At 51.4% G+C, this 24,390-nt stretch overlaps 2 protein-coding genes and 1 long non-coding RNA gene across 6 annotated transcripts in view; 1 reads left to right on the top strand and 2 right to left on the bottom strand.

Annotated features, from left to right (window-relative positions):
* The window catches only part of ENDOG (endonuclease G), a 35,782-nt gene extending 32,569 nt beyond the window's left edge, over positions 1-3,213 (bottom strand). Inside the window, exons 1-3 of one of the 2 annotated variants that reach the window (XM_079113931.1) lie at positions 2,507-3,213; positions 1,333-1,442; positions 40-334 (exon numbers count right to left, since the gene is read on the bottom strand). In XM_079113931.1, coding sequence (XP_078970057.1) covers positions 52-334; positions 1,333-1,442; positions 2,507-3,019 — 906 coding nt within the window. In that variant the 5' untranslated portion in view covers positions 3,020-3,213 and the 3' untranslated portion in view covers positions 40-51. Of the gene's footprint in view, positions 1-12; positions 335-1,332; positions 1,443-2,506 lie in introns of those variants that run through there. The other variant, XM_079113930.1, reaches the window with a different exon arrangement.
* Positions 3,214-3,725: 512 nt separating this feature from the next.
* Positions 3,726-6,399, top strand: LOC306645812. The gene is made up of 2 exons (XR_013759731.1): positions 3,726-3,865; positions 5,907-6,399. It is a non-coding gene; the product is annotated as an uncharacterized lncRNA (long non-coding RNA).
* Positions 6,062-22,951, bottom strand: TBC1D13 (TBC1 domain family member 13). Of its 3 annotated transcripts, none has more exons than XM_079113925.1 (12): positions 22,799-22,951; positions 21,841-21,914; positions 19,481-19,521; positions 18,772-18,833; positions 18,524-18,623; positions 17,604-17,686; positions 14,504-14,663; positions 11,709-11,919; positions 10,992-11,155; positions 9,689-9,849; positions 9,410-9,467; positions 6,062-8,590 (listed from the first exon to the last, which is right to left on the bottom strand). In XM_079113925.1, the coding sequence occupies exons 1-12, from the start codon at positions 22,819-22,821 to the stop codon at positions 8,525-8,527; spliced, it is 1,203 nt and encodes a 400-aa protein (XP_078970051.1). In that variant the 5' UTR covers positions 22,822-22,951; the 3' UTR covers positions 6,062-8,524. The 3 variants fall into 3 exon arrangements, with proteins under 3 accessions (XP_078970051.1, XP_078970052.1, XP_078970053.1); XM_079113926.1 differs by having other exon boundaries at positions 9,689-9,786; XM_079113927.1 differs by lacking the exon at positions 19,481-19,521 and having other exon boundaries at positions 22,799-22,854.
* Between the last annotated feature and the right edge of the window lie 1,439 nt (positions 22,952-24,390).

Below are 24,390 nucleotides of genomic sequence, written 5' to 3'. Positions count from 1 at the left end.
CTCAGACTTGGCTCCAAAAATAACCATCTTTAATGCAACCCACCCCGAGTCTCATCTGCTGCCAGCAGTAATGGCCTTAAGGTTTCCTGCTCGGGCCAGGATGTTTGGCACAAAGAGCAGCCCTGAGGCCCGCTCAATGCTCTCAATGGGCACCAGGAAGCGCTCCAGCGGGATGGCCTCATCCACGGGTGCGTTCGGCATCACGTAGGAGCGGAGCTCGATTTGCCCACCTGCTGCCTCCAGGATCAGCACCTTGAAGAAGTGTGTGGGCACGGCCACGTGGTTCTTGCCGATTACCTGGTACTTCACATAGGACTTCCCGTCAGCTTCCGTCCTGTGGGCAGACCCAGCCACATATGACCAGGGGGTCCTGGATGGACCCAAGGCTGCCTTCTCTAGGAAGCTTCCTCTGACCTGACATCTACCTTCTGCCACCCACGAGATCACCCCTTCATTGTGAGGCTCCCTGCCCTGCTTGGCTCCTCCTTGAGGCTGGAACCCCCACACGGTTCAGGCAGAGTGAGTAGCAATAAATGCTGCTGAAAGTACCAGTCCTCTCACCTTCAGTTCACCAGCATGGACACATTTTGGCTGCCTGTCTGTCCTACAGTGGTGCACCAAGAGGGCAAGGGTCATGATAGCCGAAACCCCAGTGCCAGCACAGGGCCTGCACGTGGTAGGTGTGGGTACACTGGATGGGTGACTGGCTTCTCAGCAGCATCGCCTCCATTTCACTGAGCGCTAGCTAATGATGTCCGCCATCCCATTCTGTGCCCTCAATGACTGTGAGGTCACAGGTTTTAATCCCATTTTACAAGGGGAAACATTGAGGTCACTGGCCCATGGCACGAAGGGACTAGATATAAGGCCTGGATTCCATCCCAAGCTTGTGGACTTGAGAGGCAACTGGCTGTGACCGACTGCCTCACCTGGCCTTGTCCTCAGGGCACCAGAAACATCAATGACCACAGGAGCTCAGCCCTTCTACCCTGGGAGACAGAGCTGCAGAGGGACCAGAGTGAAAGCCTTGGTCAGGCAGACCTGAGGGTAGGGGAGGACGGCTTCAAGCACAGCAGAGACAGTGAGGGCTTCCATCACTGTAGAACATGGGGCAGAAGGCGTCAGAGGAGAGAGGAAGAAGGGAGGTTCAGGGCCTGGTGTCCATGGACAGAGTGGGCTAAGGAGGGCACCCAAAGGACTCTGGCTGCAGAAGTGGAATGAGGGCCCAAGGCAGAGAAACAGATAAGTGATGACCTGTTCTTGACCTCGAGTCTGGGGCAACAAGCCTGCTGGAGCTCAGTAGCAGCCCCAGGCCCCAGGTTGTGATCCTACCTGGGCAGGAAGAGTGGCCCTGTGCAGACATAGACATTTTGGTAGGTGCGGGTCAAGCTGCGGCTGTACTTCTCCAGGTTGTTCCAGGCGTTCTGGTTGAGGTGGGGCACCTGGTGGAAGAAGTGGGCTTCAGTGAGATCATGCCTGGGACCCTTTTGCCTCTGCCACAGGGCTGCCCCAGGCCCTGAGACGGTAGGCCCACAGGCAGAGGAAACTGAGGCTCCAGGAAGGAAGCACTCCAAGAGCCATGTGGCTACAAGGTGGGTGGAGCCAGGTCCCAGCTGGCAACACTGCTGGCCACACCCCTTCAGCCATCCCTCTTGCACCCCCAGGTCTCTCAAGTCTTCTCAACTCAAAGAGCTACACAAAGAAAGGAGAACCTCTCCCCCTTTGAGGACACTGAGGGTCATTTGAGCTCTCCAGGCCTCAAGAGAGGGTCTAGGAAAAATGGGTAGAGGACTGTGCCACGGGGGAAGGAGTTGGGTGGGAGGCTTGTGTCCATGGGTTTTACACAGAGCCCCCCATCATCTCCATCCGGGGTGCTAGGACCTGCTGGGAACCCACCTAGAGGTAGAGCAGGATGTCTAGGGTGCACTGACTGGCACCAGCCTGCCTGCCTGCTAGTTGTGTTCCTGGTAACTGCTCACAGGCAGAGTAGAAAGGGCTGGGATCTCAGCTCCTCTAGACAGACTTCCTGGATTCTCCTCCTCCTGTGTGGACCACGAGGTTACTTTGTATGAGTCCCGGTTCCCTCAATATAGCTAATGATCAATGGACCATGAACTGTGCTGGGTACTTTGACTTACATCATCTTCAGTACCTCATGGCTACCACAGGAGGTGAATAGTAGCATTATCCCCATTTTATTTTACTTATTTTTGGGGGGGGGGGGTGGGATGAAACCCGGGATGCTCTGCCACTAAGCTACACCCCAGCTCTTTATTTTGAGGCAGGTCTCTGCTACGTTGCCCAGGCTGGACTCGAACTTGAGATCCTCCTGCCTCAGTCTCCCCAGCCGCTGGAATTGCAAAAATGCGCCACCGCCCGGGACTCGTCCCCATTTTACAGAGGAAGAAACTGAAGATCAAGTAGGTGCCCAGGTCTGACAGCAGAGCCCCGCCCAGAGCGCTCAGTACGCATATAACTTGGGGCTCCCACTCGGCAAACAGGCTACCTGGGGCGCGACGTTGCTCAGGTAGAAGGTGTCGTCCATGGCCTTCTGGCTCCACCGATGGTTGGCGGCGGCGGCGAGGTGGCCGCGGTCGAAGCCGCTGCCGCGGTAGTCCGCGTTAGTGGCGCGATGATAGGCATGCACCGAGTCATCCTCGCGGAAGTCGCACGAGCGGCGGTCGCCGTCGCCGCGGAGTCGCTCCGGCCGCAGCTGCTCGACCACCCAGAGCGCGCCGCGGGTGCGCGGGTCGTAGCACAGCACGTACGACTCGCGGCTCTTGAGCTGCGCAACCCCAGGCAGCCCGTATTTGGCCAGCTCGCCGGGCCCGCGGCCTGCTGGTCCCCCGGGCAGAGCGGGCACAACGGGCGACTCGGCCGCCGCGGCCACCGGCAGCACGGGCAGCCGGCCCAGCAGCCCCGGCGTCGCCTGCGCGTCTGCACGTCGCCGCCTCCAGTGCTCGGCGGCCGCGCCCAGCCCCGCGCCCAGCGCCAGGGTCAGGCCGACCCGCAGCGCCATAGTCAGCTGCTCCGCGGCGGGGATGCGGCGAGGGCAGAGCGCACGCCGCGACCTCCGACCAACCCCCGGCGCTCTTAAAGGGGCGCAGCCGCACCGCGGGACCCACCGCGGAACTGACGCAGGGTGGGGATCGTGGAGGGTGGAATGTCCTTTCCTACCACTGGCAAACGCTCCCAAGGGCTTGGGGCTCAAAACCACAGTAAGGGGGACAGGCCCCAGTGAGCGCCGCGGCGCCCTTTCTTTGCCCCTTTAAGTCGCAGGCCCAAGGTATGGCTCCGCCTTCACCTCGTGCACCTCCGCCTTGGACCTTCCCCTCGGCGCGCCACTAAGCGTTACGCGGACTCTAAAGCGCTTTCATCACTGAATTCATCCTCACGGTAGCCCCCCGGGAGCTCCTAGTTGCCGGAACAAGGGCAGACCCCAGGTCCGTCAGACTCCAGAGAGCTCCTAATCGTTACACCACAAAACAATCAAGAATTCTCCTAGATTGGCAGTGATTTTCTTACTACCTGGCGTGAAGACAAGGGCGCAGACCGCAGAGGCCAGCAGCTGGATGGAACAGAAACCTGGTACAGTGATTTAAGAAGGCAGCTTCACAGTGTGTGTGAGAAGTCAAAAGGGTTCGTATTTTTTAAGCCACTTAGAGGACTGAGCCGGGAAAATAAACTGAGAACGAAGGAGTTCAAACACAAAGGCTCAGCACAAGAAAAGTGTGGCTTATAATAGAGGATGCAATAAGCAAAATGCAAATAGAAACTGGCTAAGGGTATTTTTTGTACTTAGATGGAACAGTATTTAGGCCATTAAATATTTTAAAATCATACAGCAACTTTCTCACCACCTAAGGTAAGGGAAGGAACAATATACAAACACTATAAATCAAGAAAATAACAATTATGCAATAAAAATTACATTGGGGAAAAAACCCTACACGTTATCAGATATTTTCTTTAGGTTGTAGGATATGGGGGGGCATGTCTTATTATATACTTTCGAATTTCCAAGTTTGTGTAAGTTGTTAAAATATAATTGTAAATATTGTGGGTATAATGTGATTTTTTTATATATGTATACAATGTGATTAACATCACCTCAAATGCTTTTGTGATGAAAATATCTGAAATAACTTAGCAATTTAAAAATGCGCAATATGAACCACAATCACTACACTGCAATAATTGATTTCAGAAAAACTTATTCCTCCACCAGTCATGGTGGCACATTCCTGTAATCCCAGCAACTCAGGAGGCTGAGGCAGGAGGATCACAAATTTAGGGCCAGTTATAGGCAACTTAGCAAGACCCAGTCTCAAAAAAATAAAAAGGTCTGGAAACATAGCTCAGCAGTAAATTGTCCCTGGGTTCAGTCCCAAAAGACACAAATTTTAAAAATCAATTGACTATAACTGCATTTATTTATGGGCTCTCTATTCTCTTGGTTGATATTTCTATATTTTGAAATCAGGTAGTGTGGTGCCCCCAGTTTTGTTGTTGTTGTTGTTTTGTTTTGTTTTTCCTGTTAGAGGTCAAACCCAGGGCCTTACACATGGTAGACAAGCTCTCTGCCACTGAGCTACATCCCCAGCCCTCCAGTTTTCTCTTTGCTCAAGACTGTTCTGATTATCTGGGATCCTTTGTGGTTGCATACAAATTTAATATTGGTGCCAAGTGTAATGACAAGTGCCTATAATCCCAGCAACTAGGGAGGCTGAGGGAGGAGGATCAGACATTCCAGACCAGCCTCAGCAATTTGGTACACCTTGTCTCAAAAATAATAATAGTGATAATAAGGGTTGGGCTCAGCATTTTAAAGTCTCCCTGGGTTCAATCCTCAGCACCCCCCCCAAAAATTTAACTAACTTTTTTTTCTATTTGTGATAAAAATCATGTTGGAATTTTGACAGGTATTGCACTGAATCTGCACATTGCTCTAGATAATGTGGACATTTTAACAACGAATTCTTAAATTAGTTGAACTTGAGATAGCTTTCCATTTATTTGTGTTCTTCAAGTTCAAATTCTTGAACTTGAGATAGCTTTCCATTTATTTGTGTTCTTCAATTTCTTTCATTAAGATTTTATAGTACTCAATACATGAATAGGTTTTTCACCTCCTAGGTTAAATTTATTTAAATTTGTTCTAACCGTTTTAGGTGAAGTTTTCAGGATTTTCTACATACACACATCATATTGTCTAAAGAAATTATTAAATCTTTCCTAACTGGATAACTTCTTTATCTTGCCTAATTGCTCTGCCTCGGCATTCCAGTCCTATGTTGAACACAAGCAGCAAGAATGAGCATCCTCACCTTGTTCCTGTCTTAAGAGGAAAAGCATTCAACTTTTCGCCATTGAGTAGGATGTTAGCTACCCGTTTCTCATCTATGGCTTTTATCCTATTGCAGTATATTCCTATTATGCCTCATTTGTCAAGTTTTATCATGAAAAAAATATTGAATTTTGTAATATGCTTTTTCTGCATCTAATGAAATGACCTAAGTGTGTGTGTGTGTGTGTCTTGCAGTGCTGGGGATTGAACCCAGGAACACTCTACCACCAAGCTGTTTTATTTTGAGATAGGGCCTAGCTAAGTTGCTAAGGCTGGCCTCAAACTTGCAATCCTCCTGCCTCAGTCTCTGGAGCCACTGGCATTACAGGTGTGTGCCACCATGCCCAAAGTGTTTTAAAATCTAAAAAGTATGGGCTGGGGATGTAGCTCAGTTGGTAGAGTGCTTGCCTCGCAAGCCCAGGGCCCTGCATTCCATCCCCAGCACCACAAAAAAAAAAAAAAAAAAAAAAAAAAAAATCTAAAAAATACCTTGCTATGTAATATGTAATTATATGGCACCTTCTCCCTATGTTCATATTCCCTCCTCCTCTGGCTGCAGATCACTGCAGTTTGATTAGAAGAACTGAACAGGATCTCACAACAAGGACTTCCTGGCCCTTTTCTTAGACTGCTCCAAGAGACTGACTTCATCCCTGCCCCAACTTTTTTCCCTGTTCCAGAGTCTCAAAGGTATCAACCCATCAAGCACCAATGCCCACTGCAAAGAACACATGATTTATTAAAGACAACTCATCATCAACAGCACTGATTCAAAGAACAAAACAGATGAATAAACAAAAGCAGATTACCACTCTGACTCTCTGGACTGAGACCTCTTGCACTCAGCTCAAGCTGTAGTAACCAGGTCTTGGGGCAGCTTCCCAGTAGAAGCCTTAGGCACTCTGACTCTGGCCCTCTCTTGAGAAGCTGGAGGAGTCAAGGGCAGGTCCCTTCCTCAGACAGCACCCACTGGGAAGCTCAGCTCAACCAAGTCATGGTCCCTGGGCTCTTGACCTTCATCTGAAGAACAAGGAGGGCACTGGACTCAGCTGTTCCACTGAGGAAAATCAGATGCAGTGATTCAAGTAGTATGGTCCCAGGAAGGAAGCCAGGGACAGGCAAGAGGGAATGCATTGGGTGTCCTGGGCAGTGTCTGCTGGGTCCCAGGCAGTGGCCCACGCCTCAGGTTGTGACAGGGGCAAAGTTGGGAAGGAACCAAAGCTGACAAGTTCTGGGTGAAGGGTGGGCCAGGCTGGCAGGAGTGTGTCTGCCCCATCTCCAGTGTCTCTGAATCTGGCAAGGACACCAGCTGTCTGGTTTCTCTACACTCAGTTCCAGTGCAGAGCTCACAGCCATCCCAGCCAGGACCTCCTAGAAATCCAGAAGGATCCAGAAGCAGGGGAGAGGATGTCTATGTTGACCTTGAGAAATAAGAGGACCAGGTTTCCAACTCCTATCTGCCCAACACCCCACCCCCACCCCAAAACACTTGCCAATCTGCAATAAATAGCCAGGAATCAGAATAAATAGGAAGGACTCTCCCAGGACACTGATAGGAGAGAAGGTGGCAAGCAGGCAAGTGCAGTAGGTCCTGGCAGCATCGGAGGAGCCTCAGCACCCGGTAGGGTCTGAGGGCAGCAGGAAGCCCTGCCTGTCAGACTCAGCAAGGCTTCGGGGGCAACAGGGCTGCTAGGGCCAGCTCCTGGCCAGTCTGGGGACAGGGTAAGGACTCTTGCTCCAATGCCCAGCCTTCAGATCCAGACACCTGCCCTCCTCACACAAGCTGGGAAGGGACTTGGTCAGAACACAACCCACTCCTTGCAGAACTGGGAGCAGTCAGTGGCTCCTGCTCAGGATACACCTACCCCAATCCTGGGAACAGCCCAAGCAGGTGACCAGAGGGGAAGGGCCAGCACTGCCCTTGGTGTGTAGAGGGCACACCAAGGTGCAGACATGGCCCGCTGGCCCTGACAGAATCCAGTCTACATATCCAGTTATACCAGGACCCAGGGAGGCTTCACTGGGTCCCAAATGCCCTTTGTGGGACTTGTACACCGCTGGCTTGGAACCTGGCTGGAATTCAGGAGGGCGACGATGCTTCTGAAGCACTTGGATACCAACCCCTGTGCCGAGCCACCTTACTGTCCTCTGAGACTGGAGGACCTCTGGGAAACCTCTCAAATACCTGGGCTCCCTCACCTCCCGCCTCTATTCCCTAGTAGAAAACAGGGACAAGAGCTTCACCAGCCATCACTTCTCAGCAGCTTTTGGTTTCCAAGATTTCTGTTTTGGGGAGCAGGATCAGAGCCCTCTGGTGAGGCACTGTGGACTCCTTCCCAGTCTGGGGGACCTGGGAACCTCAGGTTGGGGGATGGCCAAGGCCAAGGTTGACCATCAGGGGCCTTGCTGAGCCAGACTCCTCATTCTGTCTTCTGGCTTCATGAAGGGCGGGGCTCAGGATAAGGCACCCCAAGGAGAAGGGCAGAGGAACAGTAATGGAGAGAGGAACAGAGTAAGAGTATCACACACACCTCTGAGGACGAGGCAGAGGGAGGCAGAGACAGAGAAGGGGAAGCAGGGAGACCTGGAGGGACTCCATGACACCCTCTCCACCTCCGATACACCTGTGCATACAGAGAGGCAGGGACACCTGGGGGATTCCGGGAATACACCACTGGCAACTGTGAGCAGACACACACGCTCAGTGGGAGATGAAGGGTGGCCCTGGCCTGGCAGTTGCTTAGCTCCTTTGGTGTCACTTTCCCCGCAGAGAAGCCTAAGCACCAACCCCCAGAAGTGGTTTCTGGTCCATTTCCCAAGCACCTCCCCAACCAGCACCCAGGAGGAGACTGGAGGCAGGAAAGGATGAAGAGAGCAGCAGAGCAGAGGCAGGGAGGGTCCCTTGCCAGAATCCTGCGCTCCCAACAGGAAAACAAGTTCAGGAGCTCCATTCCTGCTCAGCAGCCTGGGCAGAGGGTCCCAGGGTTGAAGAGCAGAGAAGATACCAGGGCTTGGTGGCTGGGAAGGAGCACAGCACAGTGCGCCCCTGTGGGAGCAGCCTGGGTGGTGAGAACAGGCACGAAAGCCTGCCACTTCCCCTGAGGCCACTGCACATCCCAGGAGCCAGAGCACAGGGGTGCCAAGCTGCTGCCCCAGCCTAGGTCTCCTGCTGCCAGGCTACTTTGAGTCTTGGAGTTCCTTGGCTTTCTGTAGGATCTGGCAGACATCTGTGATGGGGTAATCCTAGACACGGGAAAGGCAACAATGTGCCCCTGAAGCAGCTGTGCCCTTGCCACCTCAGTCACACCCACACCCTTCCCACGGGGACCTGTCACCATGCTGTGGACCTCAGGGGCAGGAACCACAGAACATCAGACACCCTGTGCATCCTGTCCAAAGACCTGCTTGTTGCCAAGGCTACACCTATGAACTTAACCAAGCCAATCATGAAAACCCAAAGGGTCTCACAGCTGTTCTCGGGACCCGACTGTCCAGGCTCCCCTCTCCCGCCTCCCGCCAAGGAACCCCGAATTTCACTCGCACTGAGCAGGTTAGGGCAGGGCTGCTGGCTGTATGTGTAACAGCTCCGAGTCCCCTAAGCAGCAAGAGGACTGCTGTGACCCTGCCCGCCTTACACATCTAGTTAATGAAGTTATTAAAAACCAATCCCAGGCCAGGCACTGGCAAAAATAGTGAAGCCCAGGGAGGTTGTTACTCGTCTCAGGTCACATGGAGACACAAGAGAACAAAGATGCGAACCGAAAGCTGTCTGGCCCTGAGGCCCACATCCCTAACCGCCATGCTCCACATGTCCCCAGGTCTGAGCCATGTACTAGGTACCTGCTGCATCCCGGGTGTGACTAACTTATGGAGAACACGTGGTTTAGAGGCCAAGTCATTAGCTTAAAGGCCACACCACACTCAAGGTCAGTATCGAGTGGGGACTATGACTCAGGAGTCTGGACGCTGACCCCCTGCCTGCCATGGCAACTGGCACGGCGTGGGTACTTGGTAAGGGTCTGCCTCATGGCTGAGACGAGGCTCCCCTCCAACTTGCATTACCTGCAGGAGCCGCATGTTGATGGTGAAGTCCCCTTCCAGCAACTGCTCCCGAATCAGTCTAGGGAAAACAAGCAGCTGAGGTGCTGGCCCCTGGGCGGCCCCGAGCGCAGGCACAGCCAGCCCCTCCCACCTCTTCCTCATCACCGACATCATCTGGCTTGGTGCTCACCAAGAGGCGCACTCTGAAGTCATGAGAGGGCAGCCCCTGCCCACCCTCCAGGGCAGAGGTCCTCCCCTCTGGCTGTTCCCAGGAACTTGCCAGGACATGGCCACACTCACATGAGCATGGCACAGCAGACGAGGAGGAGGAAGTCAAAGCGGTTGTCATCAGCAAAGAGGGAGTCCCAGATACGGATGACATCAGGCAGCAAGAACTCCTGGGACAGTAGCAGTGTCAGCCAGCGGAAGGCAAAGAACTGGGGCTTGATGTTCTGCTCTTGCTGGGGAGATAGTGGTGGGGGTGAAACAAGCATCCATGTTGGCTGGCTGCCCTGTACTAGCATGCAGCCTATGAGGGTGAACTCCAGGGGGCAGCAGGCCCGGTCTCCAAGTTAAGGATGCAGCAGGCTGGGTGCCAGGGGCAGCGGGGGAGGTGCACTGAGTTGCCTAGGGAACTTTGCTGTTAGGTGCAGCTGCTGCTTCTTGCCCACCAATGCTGACAGATCTTCTGATTTTCAAGAGAAGCAGAAACATCAACTTCTGTGAGCTCTCGGATTTCTAAATGATGACTCTAAGTCTTAAAACTCTGCAGATTACAACCCTGGACTGTAGACATGCACAGTGACCGTCACTGCACACTTAGCCTGGTCTTGTGCTCAGCACACTCATTTAGTCCACACAACACTACAGGCCACTTGCTCCCTTTGAAAGATGAACCCTTTGATCAGCCACAGTGGGTAACATTAATATTATTATTTTTGGTATTGGATATGGAGCTCAGGGTCACACTACCGAGTCACATCCCTGGTCCTTTTTATTTTGAGACAGGATCTTCTAAGTTGCCAAGCTGGCCTTGAACTGGCAGTCCCCCTGCCTCGGTCTCCCCATTAGAAGGGATTACGGGTGTGACACAGTGAATATTATTAACTGAAAGAAGCTTGCTACAAAACACTAAAAATGGCAATCTGTGGTATACTTTTTTCACTAAACTGTTTCATTTACCTATAAATGTAACTTCTTTTTACTGAACTGCTTTTTGAAATAAACAGGGTATGCCATGACAGTAATTTTTTTTAATGAAGTTAATATTCCTAACTCGCTCAGGCTTCACTAACTTAGTGCACTGTGCCTGGCACACAGGGCACTGCTCTCAACTCTCCCCCGCCCTCCCAGCCTGCTGGGCTCTGCTGTCTAGGCCTGGCCTCCCCCACCTGCTCAGCATGTGGGTCAGCATTCCCTAGCACATGGGTCAACACCCCCAGGACAGGGCCAGCATCCCGAGCATGTGGGTCACTGTTCCCAGCAGTTCAGCAGCTACTTTCAACCCCCAGACTCAAGCCACACCTCACCCTGGGCCAGGGCCCTCAGGAACTCCACCCCTTCCCCTGTCTTCCCTGGTCTGTGTGACCCAGGGGGACCTCACCAGTTTTAGATAGAGTTCCACATCTTTATCCTTCAAGGTGGAGTACACCTTTTCCATCTTGTAGGTGATGCCACACTGCGAGTCATCCAGGCTCTTGATGAAGTTGTCTCGGATCTCAGCCATGAGGTTGGTGAAGCAGAAAAAGGTGTCTGCCTCAGCATGCTCTAGGAGAGACACGGTGTGGGCAGGTGTATGAGGAGGGACGTGCTCTCAAGTCCAGCCTCAAGTCTCACCACTGGATATCACCCCCAACCTTTAAGCCTCACCAAGGTGCCACCCTCATGACTGGGCTGAGCACTTCCTCTGTTCTTGGCCACTGGCCACCTCGCCTAAGGACATCACCAATTTCTTCTCACATCTTCTGGCAATACCATCCATTCACTCAGCAATTTAATAAATGCCCTCCCGATAAAAGTATTCAAATCATTATTTAAATCTTACCATTCAGCTTTCCACATATACATTTCATCTCTTAATTTCTTAACCAGAAATTAAGTTACAAGTATCAAGAGGTCAGTAAACATCAACATTTTTGAAGGCAGAGCTGGAAAGGCTCTTAAAGATGATCTGGACCAACCCCTCATCTGACAGAGGGAGATAGGAGGCCCAAATTGGGACATGGCTCCTCAGCCTGCTCTGGCTCACTGGCCTGCCTTGCCTTGGTTTCTTTTCTAGGGAGCTGACAGAGGGGATGCAGACAGCCAAGAGCCAGTCTACCTTTCCATTCACTGTTGGGGTCGGTGGCAAAGGTGTAGTAGAGGGGCCCCACGATCTCGTTCATGCCCTGCACGTAAGCGATGCCAGGGTTGAGCTTGGCGTAGATGAAGAGGATGCGCTCCACCACCTCCCAGTGGGCCTCACAGCCATTGGGCAGCACCTCATATTCATCCAGGGATGGCGGCACAGAGTTCTTGTGTGGGGAGCTCATCTGGGGAGAAGAGGGGTCAGTTAAGCCATTTGGCCCAGACTTGATTTCCAGCTCATAGGAAAGACAGGCCTTTGGAAGAGTAGTCAAACACCACCGCAGGGATCAAGCAGGCAAGTCCAGAATATGAGACACTCTACAAAACACTTGGGCTCAAATCTGATTTTTGGTGCTAAGCACCAGAGAAGCAGTTACCTCTGCGGTGAGGGGTACTGACTGGGAAGGAACAAAAAGGAACTTGCTGGATGATGGAAATGTTCCACATCTTGATCAACTGGTAGTTACACAGACATAATCATTAAAAAAAAAAAAAAAATTTGGTTGTGTATTTAAAATTTGTGCATTTAACTTCATGTAAGTTACACTTGAACTTAAAATAAAAACTTTAAATATGTCAAAAACACATGATTGTCTAAGACTCTTCAAAAAATGAACCCTAGGAGTGTGTCGTGGGGAGTGAAGGCCTGTTCCAAGGGTATGGCACTAAAGAAACAGAACATCCCAATACAAGGAATAGGGCTGGGTAGAGCAGCACGTGCCCAGCATGCACAAGACCCTGGGTTCCAGCCACAGTACTGCAAAGTAATAATTGTAATAATGCAAAGCATAAACCTTCCTTGGATCTTGGCTTGGAATAAAACAACAGAACTACTCTTGGCACAACAGAGAACACCGAGTTGATCTAAACTTCAAGTGGACTGGATATTGGGTGATACTTTGGAATGAACCCTCTAGTATTAGGTAGGAGGAGGCCCTTTTCCTTGGGAGGCCTGCTGAGGCATCTGAGGTGAGGATCAGGCACCTGCAGCTCTCTCTAAGAAGCCCTGCTGGAAAGGCCAAGTCCTGGTATGCTCAGGAAGCACACAGGCAAGCACCACACCCTGCCTTCGACACTTCTGAATGTCTGCAAATCTTCATCAGGAAAGACTAGAAGATAGAGGAATGATCCTACTAAGATTTGTGAGGAAACTGAGGCTCAGATATGTTCAGCCACTCATCAAATGTCTCCTATTAAGTGGTGGTCCCAAGACTTGACCTTACACTGTCAGACACAGAACCCGTGGGTCAGGCCTCCAGGACAGGCTGCCTCTTGAGGATGCTCAGCACTCCCCAGCTTTCCAAGAATCTGCACTGTGGTGACCTTGTTGTACCTTCCTGGCAATCCCCCAACCAGGGAGGGCAGAAATGATCATGTCCAGTCTGGGGAAAAGGAAAGAGATGCCCAGGAACAGGAGTCTGGAATCGCTCACCCCGAGTCATACAGATGGTCAACTTGAACTCACACTGCCCAACCAGAGGCCTAGGGATGAAGCTACTGGGGAGAGGCTCTGCCAGCAGGACCAGGTCCAAAAGCTAAAATGGGTAAAGGCTTAGTTCTCAAACCTCACTTATGACAGTGAAAGGAGTGAAAGGAGCTGGGACTCAGCAGCCAGGCAAGGGGGCTGCTCACAAAGTGAGTCACAAGGGTACTCAATCAAGCCTGTGGCATCTCAAAGCACTCTGCCAGATCTCAACCCGATCACAGACACATGGAACCTGGGATCACCTGGATCTGCTCCTGTGCCCCTGGGGAACACAAGCTTTTAGAGTTGTAACCAGTTTTAGTTGGTTGAAGGGTACAGAAGATTTTTTTAAACTTTTACTTTTATTTATTCATTCTTAAGTGGTGCTGAGGATGGAACCCAGTGCCTCACATGTGCGAGGCAAGCGCTCTACCACTGAGCCACAACGCAGCCCCCAGAGGAGGATTCTTCCATTGATGGAAGACAGTGACAGGTTTGGGAGAAAAGCCACAGCTCCGGGTCCTGAAGCGTGGCTATAAACAGAGGAAGAGGCAACGCACTTGCTCAGCAACAAGCAGCTTCTCGGTTACCACAATCTGCTGGATTCTGGGGTTCGAACTCCAGCATGGCTGCTTCAGGACAAATCCTGCTAATCTGGCCTCTGAGTCTCTGAGATCTGAGATCCATCCTGCCCAGCTCGGCCCAGCGCCCCCACTCTCACAGGGATGACAGCAGGCGCCTCCTAGGCAGCCCCTGCCTCAACTGCCACATCCCTCCTGGCACCACGCTATCCTTCACCAAAGTGGCCTCTCGCTCACCTCCCTGCTGGGCATGCTGCAGGGCACCCAGCCTCTAGACCAAGACCCTGGGTGGCGTCTCTCCCGCATCCTCCAGCAACTTCTCTCTCGTCTCACTCTGCTTCTAGCCACAAGGGACCGTGCCATTCCTTGAACACCATGCTCTCTCCTCTGCACCGGAACACTCTCCTCCAGCCTCAGCTTAAAGGCCACTTCCTCAGAGAAGGCTTCTCTTGACACCCAGCACTGCTCCTGTCACACCTTCTCACATCTGTGACTACTGTCAGTCATCTACACCTCAAGACTGGAAATCCCCTGCCAGCCAGGAGCCCAGTTCAAATGCAATCAGCCTCTGACACTGACCTTCAGAAAGTGCCAGAGGTGGGTCTGGTGGGATCAAGGTTACTTTAGGTGACTGTCAGGGCAGATGCCCTGTGGCTAGTGGCCCAAGGGAAATAGGAAGGGAAAGGAAGTCAGAGGAGTCTTGGCGCCCCAGCTGGTACTCACGTTTGTGACCCCACTCCGGTTCCGGGCCACTGTCTGGGATTTCAGCGTTGTCTGTTCCACGCGCTTACGAAGGGTCTCAAACTCATTCTGGGGGTCCAGGATGAGGAGACAGGGGTACTCAGTGGCCCTCTGGAAGAAGGATATATCTGGGCACAACCTCCTGCCAAGAGGGAACAGGAGAGCATGCTGTTCCTCAGGGTGGAGACTCTGGCCATTCCAGTAGCACCGTGCGGCCAGGGGCCCGGCATCCTAGGACATTTTTGTTAGTTTTGTTTTTATGATACTGGCATTGAACCAGGGGCACTTAACCACATCCCCAGTCCTTTTAATTTTTTATTTTGAGACAGGGTCTCACTAAGTTACCTAGGGTCTCACTAAGTTGCTAAAGCTGGCCTCAAATTTGTGATCCTCCTGCCACAGCCTCTCAAGCTGCTGGGATTATAAGCGTGTGCCACTGTGCCTGACCCATTTTGTTTGCTATAAATAACATTTTATCTAAAAAACAATATATCTTTTTAAAAGCAAGTCATTACACATGTTCATATACCCATTTTTGTATATAATTGCAAAGGGATATACACACCTTTTTTAAAAGCCTGTTTATGATCATATGACTTAATTTTTCTCTTTTTTGCAGTACTGGAGATTGAACATGGGGAGCTCCTGAGGTGAACTACCATTGAACTACATCCATAGCCTTTTCAAGTTTTATTTTGAGATAGGAGGCTGGCCTCAAATTTGTGATCTTCCTGCTTCAGTCCTTAGAATAGCTGGGATTACTAGATGTGTGCACCAGTGTCTGGTTTTTTAGACTTCTTATGCAGGTACATTACAAACCTGCCTTCTAGAAACATGGAGCGGGCTGGGGAGATAGCTCAGCTGGTAGAGGCCTCACAAACACAAGGCCCTGAGTTCGATCCCAAGTACCACAAAAAAAAGAAAAGAAAAAAGAAAAAAAAGAAATGAAACATGGAGCAACATACCACAATCACCTACAGCGTGAGTAGACCCCTGTCCCTCCCCAGAACCACAAAATTCGGCCATTAAGACACCTGAGGGTACAGGCTCTATCAACCTCAGCCTGAAGACAAAGGCAAGAGACCCTTGCTCTGCAGCCACCCTGCTCAGAGGAGCATCACCCAGGGGTAAGGGAAGGGGGACCTTCCTCCTGACTTCACCCCACCATATCCGTCCTCCCCAAGACATGGGCCACTCTCACAAGCTGTGCCCAGGAGGCTCGTCCAACAGCTCTGTGCCTCCCACTCCTCCTCTTCCTTCCAGTCTCATGCTGAGTCACCTCCTCTAAAACAGGGGCCCCTCTTACTCTCTCAGGGCACTCTAGTTTTTTTCTTCCTTTACAGCTTTTTTTTTTTTTTTTGGTGCTGGGGATTGACCCCAGGGCCTTGTGCTTACAAGGCAAGCACTCTACCGACTGAGCTCCATCCCCAGCCCTCCTTTACAGCTTTTACAGTGTTTGCAAAGATGTATCTGTTGTTGAACATCTGTCTCCTCACATGAAGGGGAACACCAAGAAGGCACAACTGGCCTGTGTCAAAGCACACTAACTTGGGACCCAAGAGCTGTCCCTTGGAAATGCTGAAGAAGGGTCACTATGAAGGACACAGATTGTCCTGACCAGGGAGAGAATGCCAGGAGAGGTCAGGCAGGCTACTGTGAAGGGAACAGGCTTCCGGGTCCCTTCTCTAATGGCTGATCCGATGGGTTTGTTTGTTTGTTTATTTTTTATTTGTTTTGATTTATTTATTTATTTGGTTATTTATTTATGTTAGTTGCAGTTGGTAGATGGACAGAATGCCTTTACCCAGTGCCTCACACACGCTAGGCAAGCCCTCTGTCACTGAGCTATAGCCCCAGCCCTGATCTGATGTTTTTCAGGGCCTCTGCGCTGTGCTAGGACCAGCACGATACTCTTATTTATCTATGGCAATCCAGGCCCCCTCAATGTTCTGAACCTGATCCATCTCACTCCTTCACAGATAAGTAATGTTCAGAGAGCCTGAATCACTTGCTCAAGGTCACACAGCTAACATCTGACAAAGCTGTAATGGAAACCAGATAAAGAGACACCAGAGTGCTTGCCCACCCCACTGCTCCAAGACAAAACTCCCTTCCAGCTCCTCCCCCAGCCTCCTGGGAGATTCCACACACTGCCAGACTCCCCAGCCCAAGACAACGGAGACAGCCTTCCTACAATTCTTCATCAAGTGAAAAATGCAAACACGTAGCTCACGATTTTTTAAAAACTCATGCCTGAGCTTGTCATTCCCTTGCTTAAAACCTCTGAACCACAACTACCCTATGACCTTGGGATCAAGTCTGAGGTCGTCCCTGCCCGCCACCCCCACTAGCCTTGGCATGGCTCCTCAGAGCTCCGTGGGCTCTCAGGGCCCCCCAGGTAGCTTCAACCCACAGTGGCCTCTCCCTCACTCTGTCCCAAGGCCCCCACTCCCTGAGTCTCCACTGGAACACTGCCCCCAGTTTCCCCCTCGGAGCACTCGCAGGTGCTAACTCCATGTAAGACCCAAGTGGTGCCTGGACCTCTTCCCCTCAAGCTTCTTAGCTCCTTTACGAAGGGGCTGTCTGCCTATCTAGTCAGTGCCCAACCCTGAGAGTATAACCCTGAGCCTGAGCCACAGAAGGGCTCAGCACTTGTGGAATGAATGGTAAGATGAATCCCCAATCGCGGAGAGCCAACGCGTAGGCACAGAACGCCCGCACACCCACCCCCTCGGCCCCACAGCCTGGACCCACCCTCAGGACATGATGCCGGCAGCTCCTCAAACACCCACCCGGAGGGCCTGGGCTGAAAAAGGAAAGAGCAGCTGGATGTGGTGGCACGCACCAGTGATTCCTGCCACTCCGGAGGCTGAGGCAGGAGGCGAGGGGAAGGCCAGACTCAGCAACTTAGTGAGAGCCTGACTCAAAATAAAAAGTATAAAGAGCTGGGGCACCTCAGTGGGCGAGTCTCGGTTCAATCCCCAGTACCACTGAAAAGATCAAGATAAAACGGGGCCGCACTGAACGGGAGAAAGCCTGGGAAGGCTGCAGAGCCAGCTGCCAGCCACTGCATGCCTCTTACCGGACGTCTTTGTCGATCTGCAGCAGCACCTCATTGTCCTTGAAGTATGTGTTCCACCGGCTGTCGGGGTTGGGGTTGAGGGGCTGTGGGGAGACAAGCAGCTGCTCTGTCCAAGGCCCAGTCAGGGACTCAAGGGAGAGCCCAGCCTGGAGAACTGAGCAGTGGCCTCGCAATCCTCCACAGCCCCAGCTGTGGCCAGGAGGCAGCCGGCGGGCCACTCAGAGGACAGAGCACAGGCCTCCCAGACCATGTTCACACTGCACAGCTGGCAGTGAGCCCGAGGTCTGCTCTGAGCTCATCTCTGCTTGGCAGAGATTGTTTTTTCTGCCCACCCCCTAGCTCCAAAACTCCACGTTCAGCAGGTGCTTACTGTCTGCAGAATGGATGAGTGAACGAATGAAGGTCGTTATCATTAGGCCTCCTTGAATTTCATTCAATCCTCCAAGTCATCAACTCCTATCCTTGGAGGATGGGCCCAAGGCCTGCCAACTGCTCTTCCTGCACTGTGAAGCACCCAGGAAGAAGCCCAGTATTGGCGAAAGGGGTTTCCTCCTGGCCAGACACACAGCTTGCCCTCACTTCTGCCCTGCTCTGCCTTCCTTCAACCATGCAATCAAAGGACCCTCCTCAAGGAACAGGGATGAGGGCTGAGTTAGAGCAACTGGCACAGGGCGGCCCCGACAGCACTCTTGGGATACGGGTTCTTGTCTGTGTTGCTGACGAGGCCAGGCCATTTGGTTAGGCAGGGAGGGACAACACTTGTCAGGCTGGGCAACACAATGCAGAGAGGAGGAACTGGCAAGGCCAGAGGGGACCCAGGCCAGGCTGAACTTACACTCTGCCAAGGAAGATCCTGAAGGCCCCAAACCCCTCCTCTCCCCATTATACAGCCTCAGTCCCCGTTGGCAACCCCTACTCACATGGTCCTCAAAAGTCACATCCTCCCTGGACACACCCATGTTGGCCTTGGCAATGCCAGGCTGTATGATCATCTCCCTCAGGAACTGAGAATACAGCTCCCTGCAGGAGAAGAGGAGAGAGGGATGACTCCTAAAGGTCCTGCCGAGGGAGCCGAGACCGGAGAAGCAGCAGAGGAGGCAGGGCGGTCTCAGCACCCCTGGTCCTCTGATCAAAAGCCCTCAAATCTTCACCCTTTAGTGGGTCATACCTCTGCTTGGCCAGGATGGAAGTCCACGCAGCTCTCTCCAGGGGGAGGTAGTTCAACAAGATCTGCAAAGAGGGGCAGAGCTCTGAGAACTCCTGCCCCAACCCAACAGCAGACAGAAGTAGATGGGGCTAGAAGAGGCTTCGTGAACAGGCTGGAGAAGTGGCTCAGTGGCAGAGCACTCGCCTAGCACATGCGATGCCCTGGGCTCCATCCCCAGCACCACGTAAAAAAGAAAGTCTTGGTGAAGCCCAGGGACACGGGCCTGAGCAAGGGCAGCCTCCCTATGCTCCCCTCTGCCTTCTCCTCCTTTACCCCAAAGTAGCTTTTCCTCACATTGATTCTTCCAAATCATAATAAAATAAAACAAGGTGCTCAAAGGGGCTGCAAACCAGGACACTGAGCTTCCACCAAATCTCTGCTCACAGTTTCAGGTACAACACAGCCTTTGTTTTGTCCCAGTAAGCATCACCTTGGCTGTGCTGTATGTGCCAGGAGAGGGAGCCTATACTGGCACTATACAGTGTCTCTTCCCCAAGGGGATCTCAGAAGAAATGCCAAAAGGACAGGAAACCCAGAACTTCCCAGAAAAGCTTCCTCAGACAAGCAAGAAAAGGTGCAGGACAGGAGGAAGGGGCCAGGGGTGGGGACAGCCCATGCAGGAACCCAGGAACTCTGAGCAGAGCAGCAGCCCCACCCCAGGCACACCCACCTTCCAGCAGAGGCACCGCAGTCCGCCCTCACAGGGGATGCCTGTGGACACAGCAGGCAAAGGTCACCCCAGGCCAGATTCCCAGACCCCCCAGCCATCCACCTTAGAGTCAGTTGGCAGGGCATGGAGTGGGCAAGAAATACTTCTTCAAGAATCACTGTCCACAAAGAGATTGGCAGGCTGGATGCTAACTCTCTAGTTCTGTCCATGGCCCCAGCCCTCAGTCCGGAGCTCCCTTTCTGGAATGTTCTTTTAAGAATAACACCTTCTCATCCTTGATCTTTCTTCCTCAGAGGAGCCATTACCAACCATCAACTCTGCCCGACCAAATCATTATTTGTAAACAATAATGGCAGGCTGGGGATATAGCTCAGTTGGTAGAGTGCTTGCCTTGCATATACAAGGCCCTGGATTCAATCCCCAGCACCCCAAAAAAAAAAAAAAAAGAAAGAAAGAAAAAGAAAAACAATAATGGCTCTGTGACTTCTTCACAGCATCCATCACAACTGAAATTATATAATTTGTTTTTTGTTTTTGGTATTAGAGATTGAACCCAGGGGCACTTTACCAATAAGCTACATCACCAGTCCTTTTTATTTTGAAGCCAGGTCTCATTAAGTTGCCTAGGCTGACTTCAAACTTGTGATCCTCCTGTACACAGAGAAGCACTACCATGCCTGGCTACTTTGTATATTTTAACGTATGTAACTCCCACTACTGGGTAAGCCTCAGAAAGACAAGAACCACATTTGTCTATTACTCTCAGTGCCTAGTTAAGGAACTGTCACACAGAAGGTATTCAATAAGCACTTGCAGAACACATAAAAAAGCTGTGGGGCTAAGTGTTTTGTATTTTACATTTCATGTAACCTTCATTATACCCCAGGAAACAAGAAAGATTAGCATCATCATCCTCTTCCCCCTCCTCCCAGTACTGGGGATTGAACCTGGGGCACTTTCCCACTGAGCTATCCCAAGTCCTTTGTATTTTTAATTTTGAGACAAGGTCTCACTAGGTTGCTGAGGATGGCCTCAAACTTGGGATCCTCCTGCCTCAGCCTCCCGAGTAGCTAGGATTACAGGATTACAGGTGCATCACCACACCTGACTCATTCTTATCTTACTGATTAGGAAACTTATCTGGAAAGACACAGCAATCAAAGACTTGAACACAGGTCTGACTCTAGAGCCCAAACTCTTTACCACCACCAAGACTGCCTTCCCTTTGGTGCCTAAGTCCCATTCCCGACAGAAAGACCAACTGCTCCTGTAGTGGTGTCAGGAAGCTCACAAGAGCAGATGCTGTGATGGTTTCCCTATACTGTGAACATGAGCTGATGCTCCACCTCACAATCTACATGGGCATATACTCCTTGCTGTCAAAGTTACAGGGACAGGGCAATGACAATCTATATGAGGACCATGGGATATTTTTAAAGACAGGCAAAAAAGCAGGTGATCTCTGTGCTGAAAGATTAATCATGCTGGAGAGGGCAAAGTCAAACACAGCCAAGTTTTAGCTCCTTAAAGTCACTGTTCCAAGGCTGGAATTTTACCATTAACCAAAGTTCACTGTCACCTTAGTCAACTTTGATCCTAAGCCTCAGAGAACCTGGAACTACCCTGCAGCTAACAAAATTCCCAAACACGGGAGCCAGCTGAGGAGTGAGAAAAGGCCCAACCGAGGTTCAAAACTCTCCCCACTCTTGCCGGATGCAGTGGTGCATGTCTGTAATCTCAGCAGCTTGAGAGGTTGAGGCAGGAGGATGGAGAGTTCAAAGCCAGCCTCTGCAACAGCAAGGCACTAAGCAACTCAGTGAGACCCTGTCTCTAAATAAAATACGAAATGGGGCTGGGGATGTGGCTCAGTGGTCAAGTGCCCCTGAGTTCAATCCCCCCAAATTTCCCCACTCTCATCCTCCCAGATTTAACCTAGAGGCAATTTACCACTGAGCTACATCCCTAGCCTTTTTATTTTTTATTTTCAGACAGGGCCTCACTAAGTTGCTTAGGGCTTGCTAAGTTGCTGAAGCTCACCTTGAATTTGCGATCCTCCTGCCTCAGATTCCCAAGTCACTAGGATCACAGGTGTGCACCACCACACCTGGACTCACCATCCCGTTTCAGTTCTCTCCAGTGACTCCCAGGAACCTAATGCTGCCCGGTGTGAGCTTAACTGTAGCCACCAGTCCTCTGGGTAACTTCTCGTGAGATCAGGACAGCACTACACAATCTGCAGAAGGCCCCAAGAGTCGGGCTAGTCCCCAGAACTCACCAGATGTGGCTTTGGGTGCCTTCCTTTCCAATTTAGCCATAACACTGCTCTAGGGAAGCCCTGAAAGTGCCGGGTTGCCTCTTACCACTAAAACTGAGTTCCCGCAGCTTTTCCAGTGCAATGGAAGGCTCCTTCAGGACGTCCTGGAAATCTGCGATCCTAGAAGTGGGGAGAGGGAGGCAAATGAAGCACACCCAAACCCCAAGGTGATGGCTTAGTCACCAAGTCTGCAATCCACAACTCCCTTATACTGACCAGTCTCCAACCTAAAGCTATAAACCACTTCTTCCTCTGACCCCAGAAACACAGAATGCCAGTGAAGAGACTTGAGATTCTTTCCTAGAGTTTTTCAAACAAGCACCATAAAATTAAACACCTTCTAATATTAGTGAGGTGGCATTTGCTGGGCACTTCCTGCTGACCAGGCCTAGTCCACAGCAAGGCCACTACCTGAATTCAACCAACTCTAGGAACTAGGAGTAACCTGATCTGCAGACAATGGACCTGTGCAATCTGCCCGCAGTTCTCTATGCTTGAAAATATAACCATTACAAGATCTCAGGGCCTGCCCTCAGGCAAGGACAAAAGGTTTAAAAAATAATAAGTCCAGGAGGAAAACTGAAGAGTGAGCGAAATTTAGCCAATGCTTCAGGATTTTGCTTGGGGGAGAGGACAGACTGCAGAATCAAGGTTTTCTAGTACTTCTAGTAAGAAAAGGGCAAGGGGCGCATTTGGAGAGAGAAGTGCTGGGGCAGAGGACTACAAAGGGGGAAGGGGCGTAGGGGTGCCGAGATCTGGATGAGGAAGAACCCAGGGGAAGGCGTCCGGGGTGAGGGACAGAGAAGCGGGCTGCGGGGCAGACGGGGCGCCTGCGCTGCGTGTCTCCTCCGGCCCGCAGGCAATGAGGTTAGAAAGTGGGCGCCGGAGACCCCCTGCCCGGGGACCCCGACTCCTGGCCGCACACACGCTGACCTGCTCTGCGGGGCAGGAGGGGCGGCTCGGCCAGGAATGGCCCGGCCCAGTCGGCCCCCGTGGCCCCTTACCGGCTCTTGTGCAGACTCGACATGATGTTGACTTCCGGACCCCCCAGCTGCTCCGCAGCCTCAGCCGCCGCCGCCGCCGCCGCCGCCGCCCCCCAGGGACGCGGGGCGCTCCCAGAGAGCCTCCGGCCGGAAACCAAGCTGCGGTCGCGCGCGTTCCGCTCTGCCCCGGCCCGCTGGCCCCGCCCCTCCGGTCACGTGCCTCCGCTCGCCTTCCCACCATAAGAGGGCGCTGGAGCGCTCTGCCCAGCTCCCCGCCTCGCGGACCTTGCGGCCCGCTAGCGCAGACTGCGTCCCTGGTCTGTGCCTCGAGCTCGCAGTGGCCTCAATTTCTATCTACGCAGTACACCTGTCAGCCTGTCTCCTGCCTTAAACACGCATCACACGTGTGATTAACGAATGCATGATTATGTCATGGACTGCAGCCGGTGCTGCTGAACCGGGCAGACCCCCGGTTTGTCTTGCTAAGTGTCCAGCCCTACAGTAGTGACCCTCAGAGACCAGGTGACTCCATAAGTACAGGAAAGAGGAGTAAGACTACAACTCAGTGTTTCCTTGACCTTGGGATTTCATAAACAGTAGAATCTCTCTTATTGAACCATATATTCAGAACAATCGAAAAGGAAAAGATTTCAGAAATCCTTCCCCAAGGGGCTGGGGTTGTGGCTCAGTGGTAGAGTGCTTAGCATGTGTGAGGCACTGGCTTTGATCCTCAGCACCACATAAAAATAAATAAAATAGAGATAGTGTGTCCATCTACAACTAAAAATATTTTTTAAAAAAGAAAGAAAAGAAAGGGGCTGGGAATATAGCTCAGTTGGTAGAGTGCTTGCTTTGCAAGCACAGGCCCTGGGTTCAATCCCCACCACCAAAACAAAAACAAACAAACAAAAAAAAAAACAAAGGAAGAAAGAAAGAAAATCCTTCCCCCCCAAAAATGGCAGGCAGTCTTACCATTATTTTCTCTACACAGGCATGCGCAGGTGCACAAACATCCTTCTTAATGAACTGTATAACTTCTAAACCCCCTTCAGCTCTGATATACCTACACACTAGCATTTCATTGCCCAGTAGACCAGGCACATAAATATCTGTTCCTCTATTCACTCATTCCACAATTTCTGTTCACACTATGTGCTAGGTCCCATATATTCATCCCTCAGTACCAAGGGGAATTGGTTCCAGAAAGACCCCCCAACTCCCACAGAGAGCAAAATCCAGGATGCTCAAGTCCCTTATATAAAATGGCTTAGCATTTGAATATAACCGACCCAGATTTCCCTGTATACTTAAAATCATCTCTAGTGCTGGGGGGTAGCTCAGTTATAGAGCACTTACTTAGCATGCTCAAGACTCTGGGTTCAATCCCCAGCACTGCACAAAAAAAAAAAAAGGGAAAAAAAAATCTCTAGATTACTTATAGTATCACATTCAATGTAACTTTAATGTAAACAGTTGCTCTATTGTATTTGTTAAGGAATGATGACAAGAAAAAGTCTGTATGTGTTTAGTACACACACAATGCTTTTCCAAATACTTCTGATCCAGATTTGGTTGAATTCACACCGTGAAACCTAGATATGAAGAGCCAACTG

The sequence above is a fragment of the Sciurus vulgaris genome (assembly GCF_902686455.1).
Source record: "Sciurus vulgaris genome assembly, chromosome: 15".
NCBI lineage: Eukaryota > Metazoa > Chordata > Mammalia > Rodentia > Sciuridae > Sciurus > Sciurus vulgaris.
This window is presented reverse-complemented; position numbering and strand designations above follow the sequence as displayed.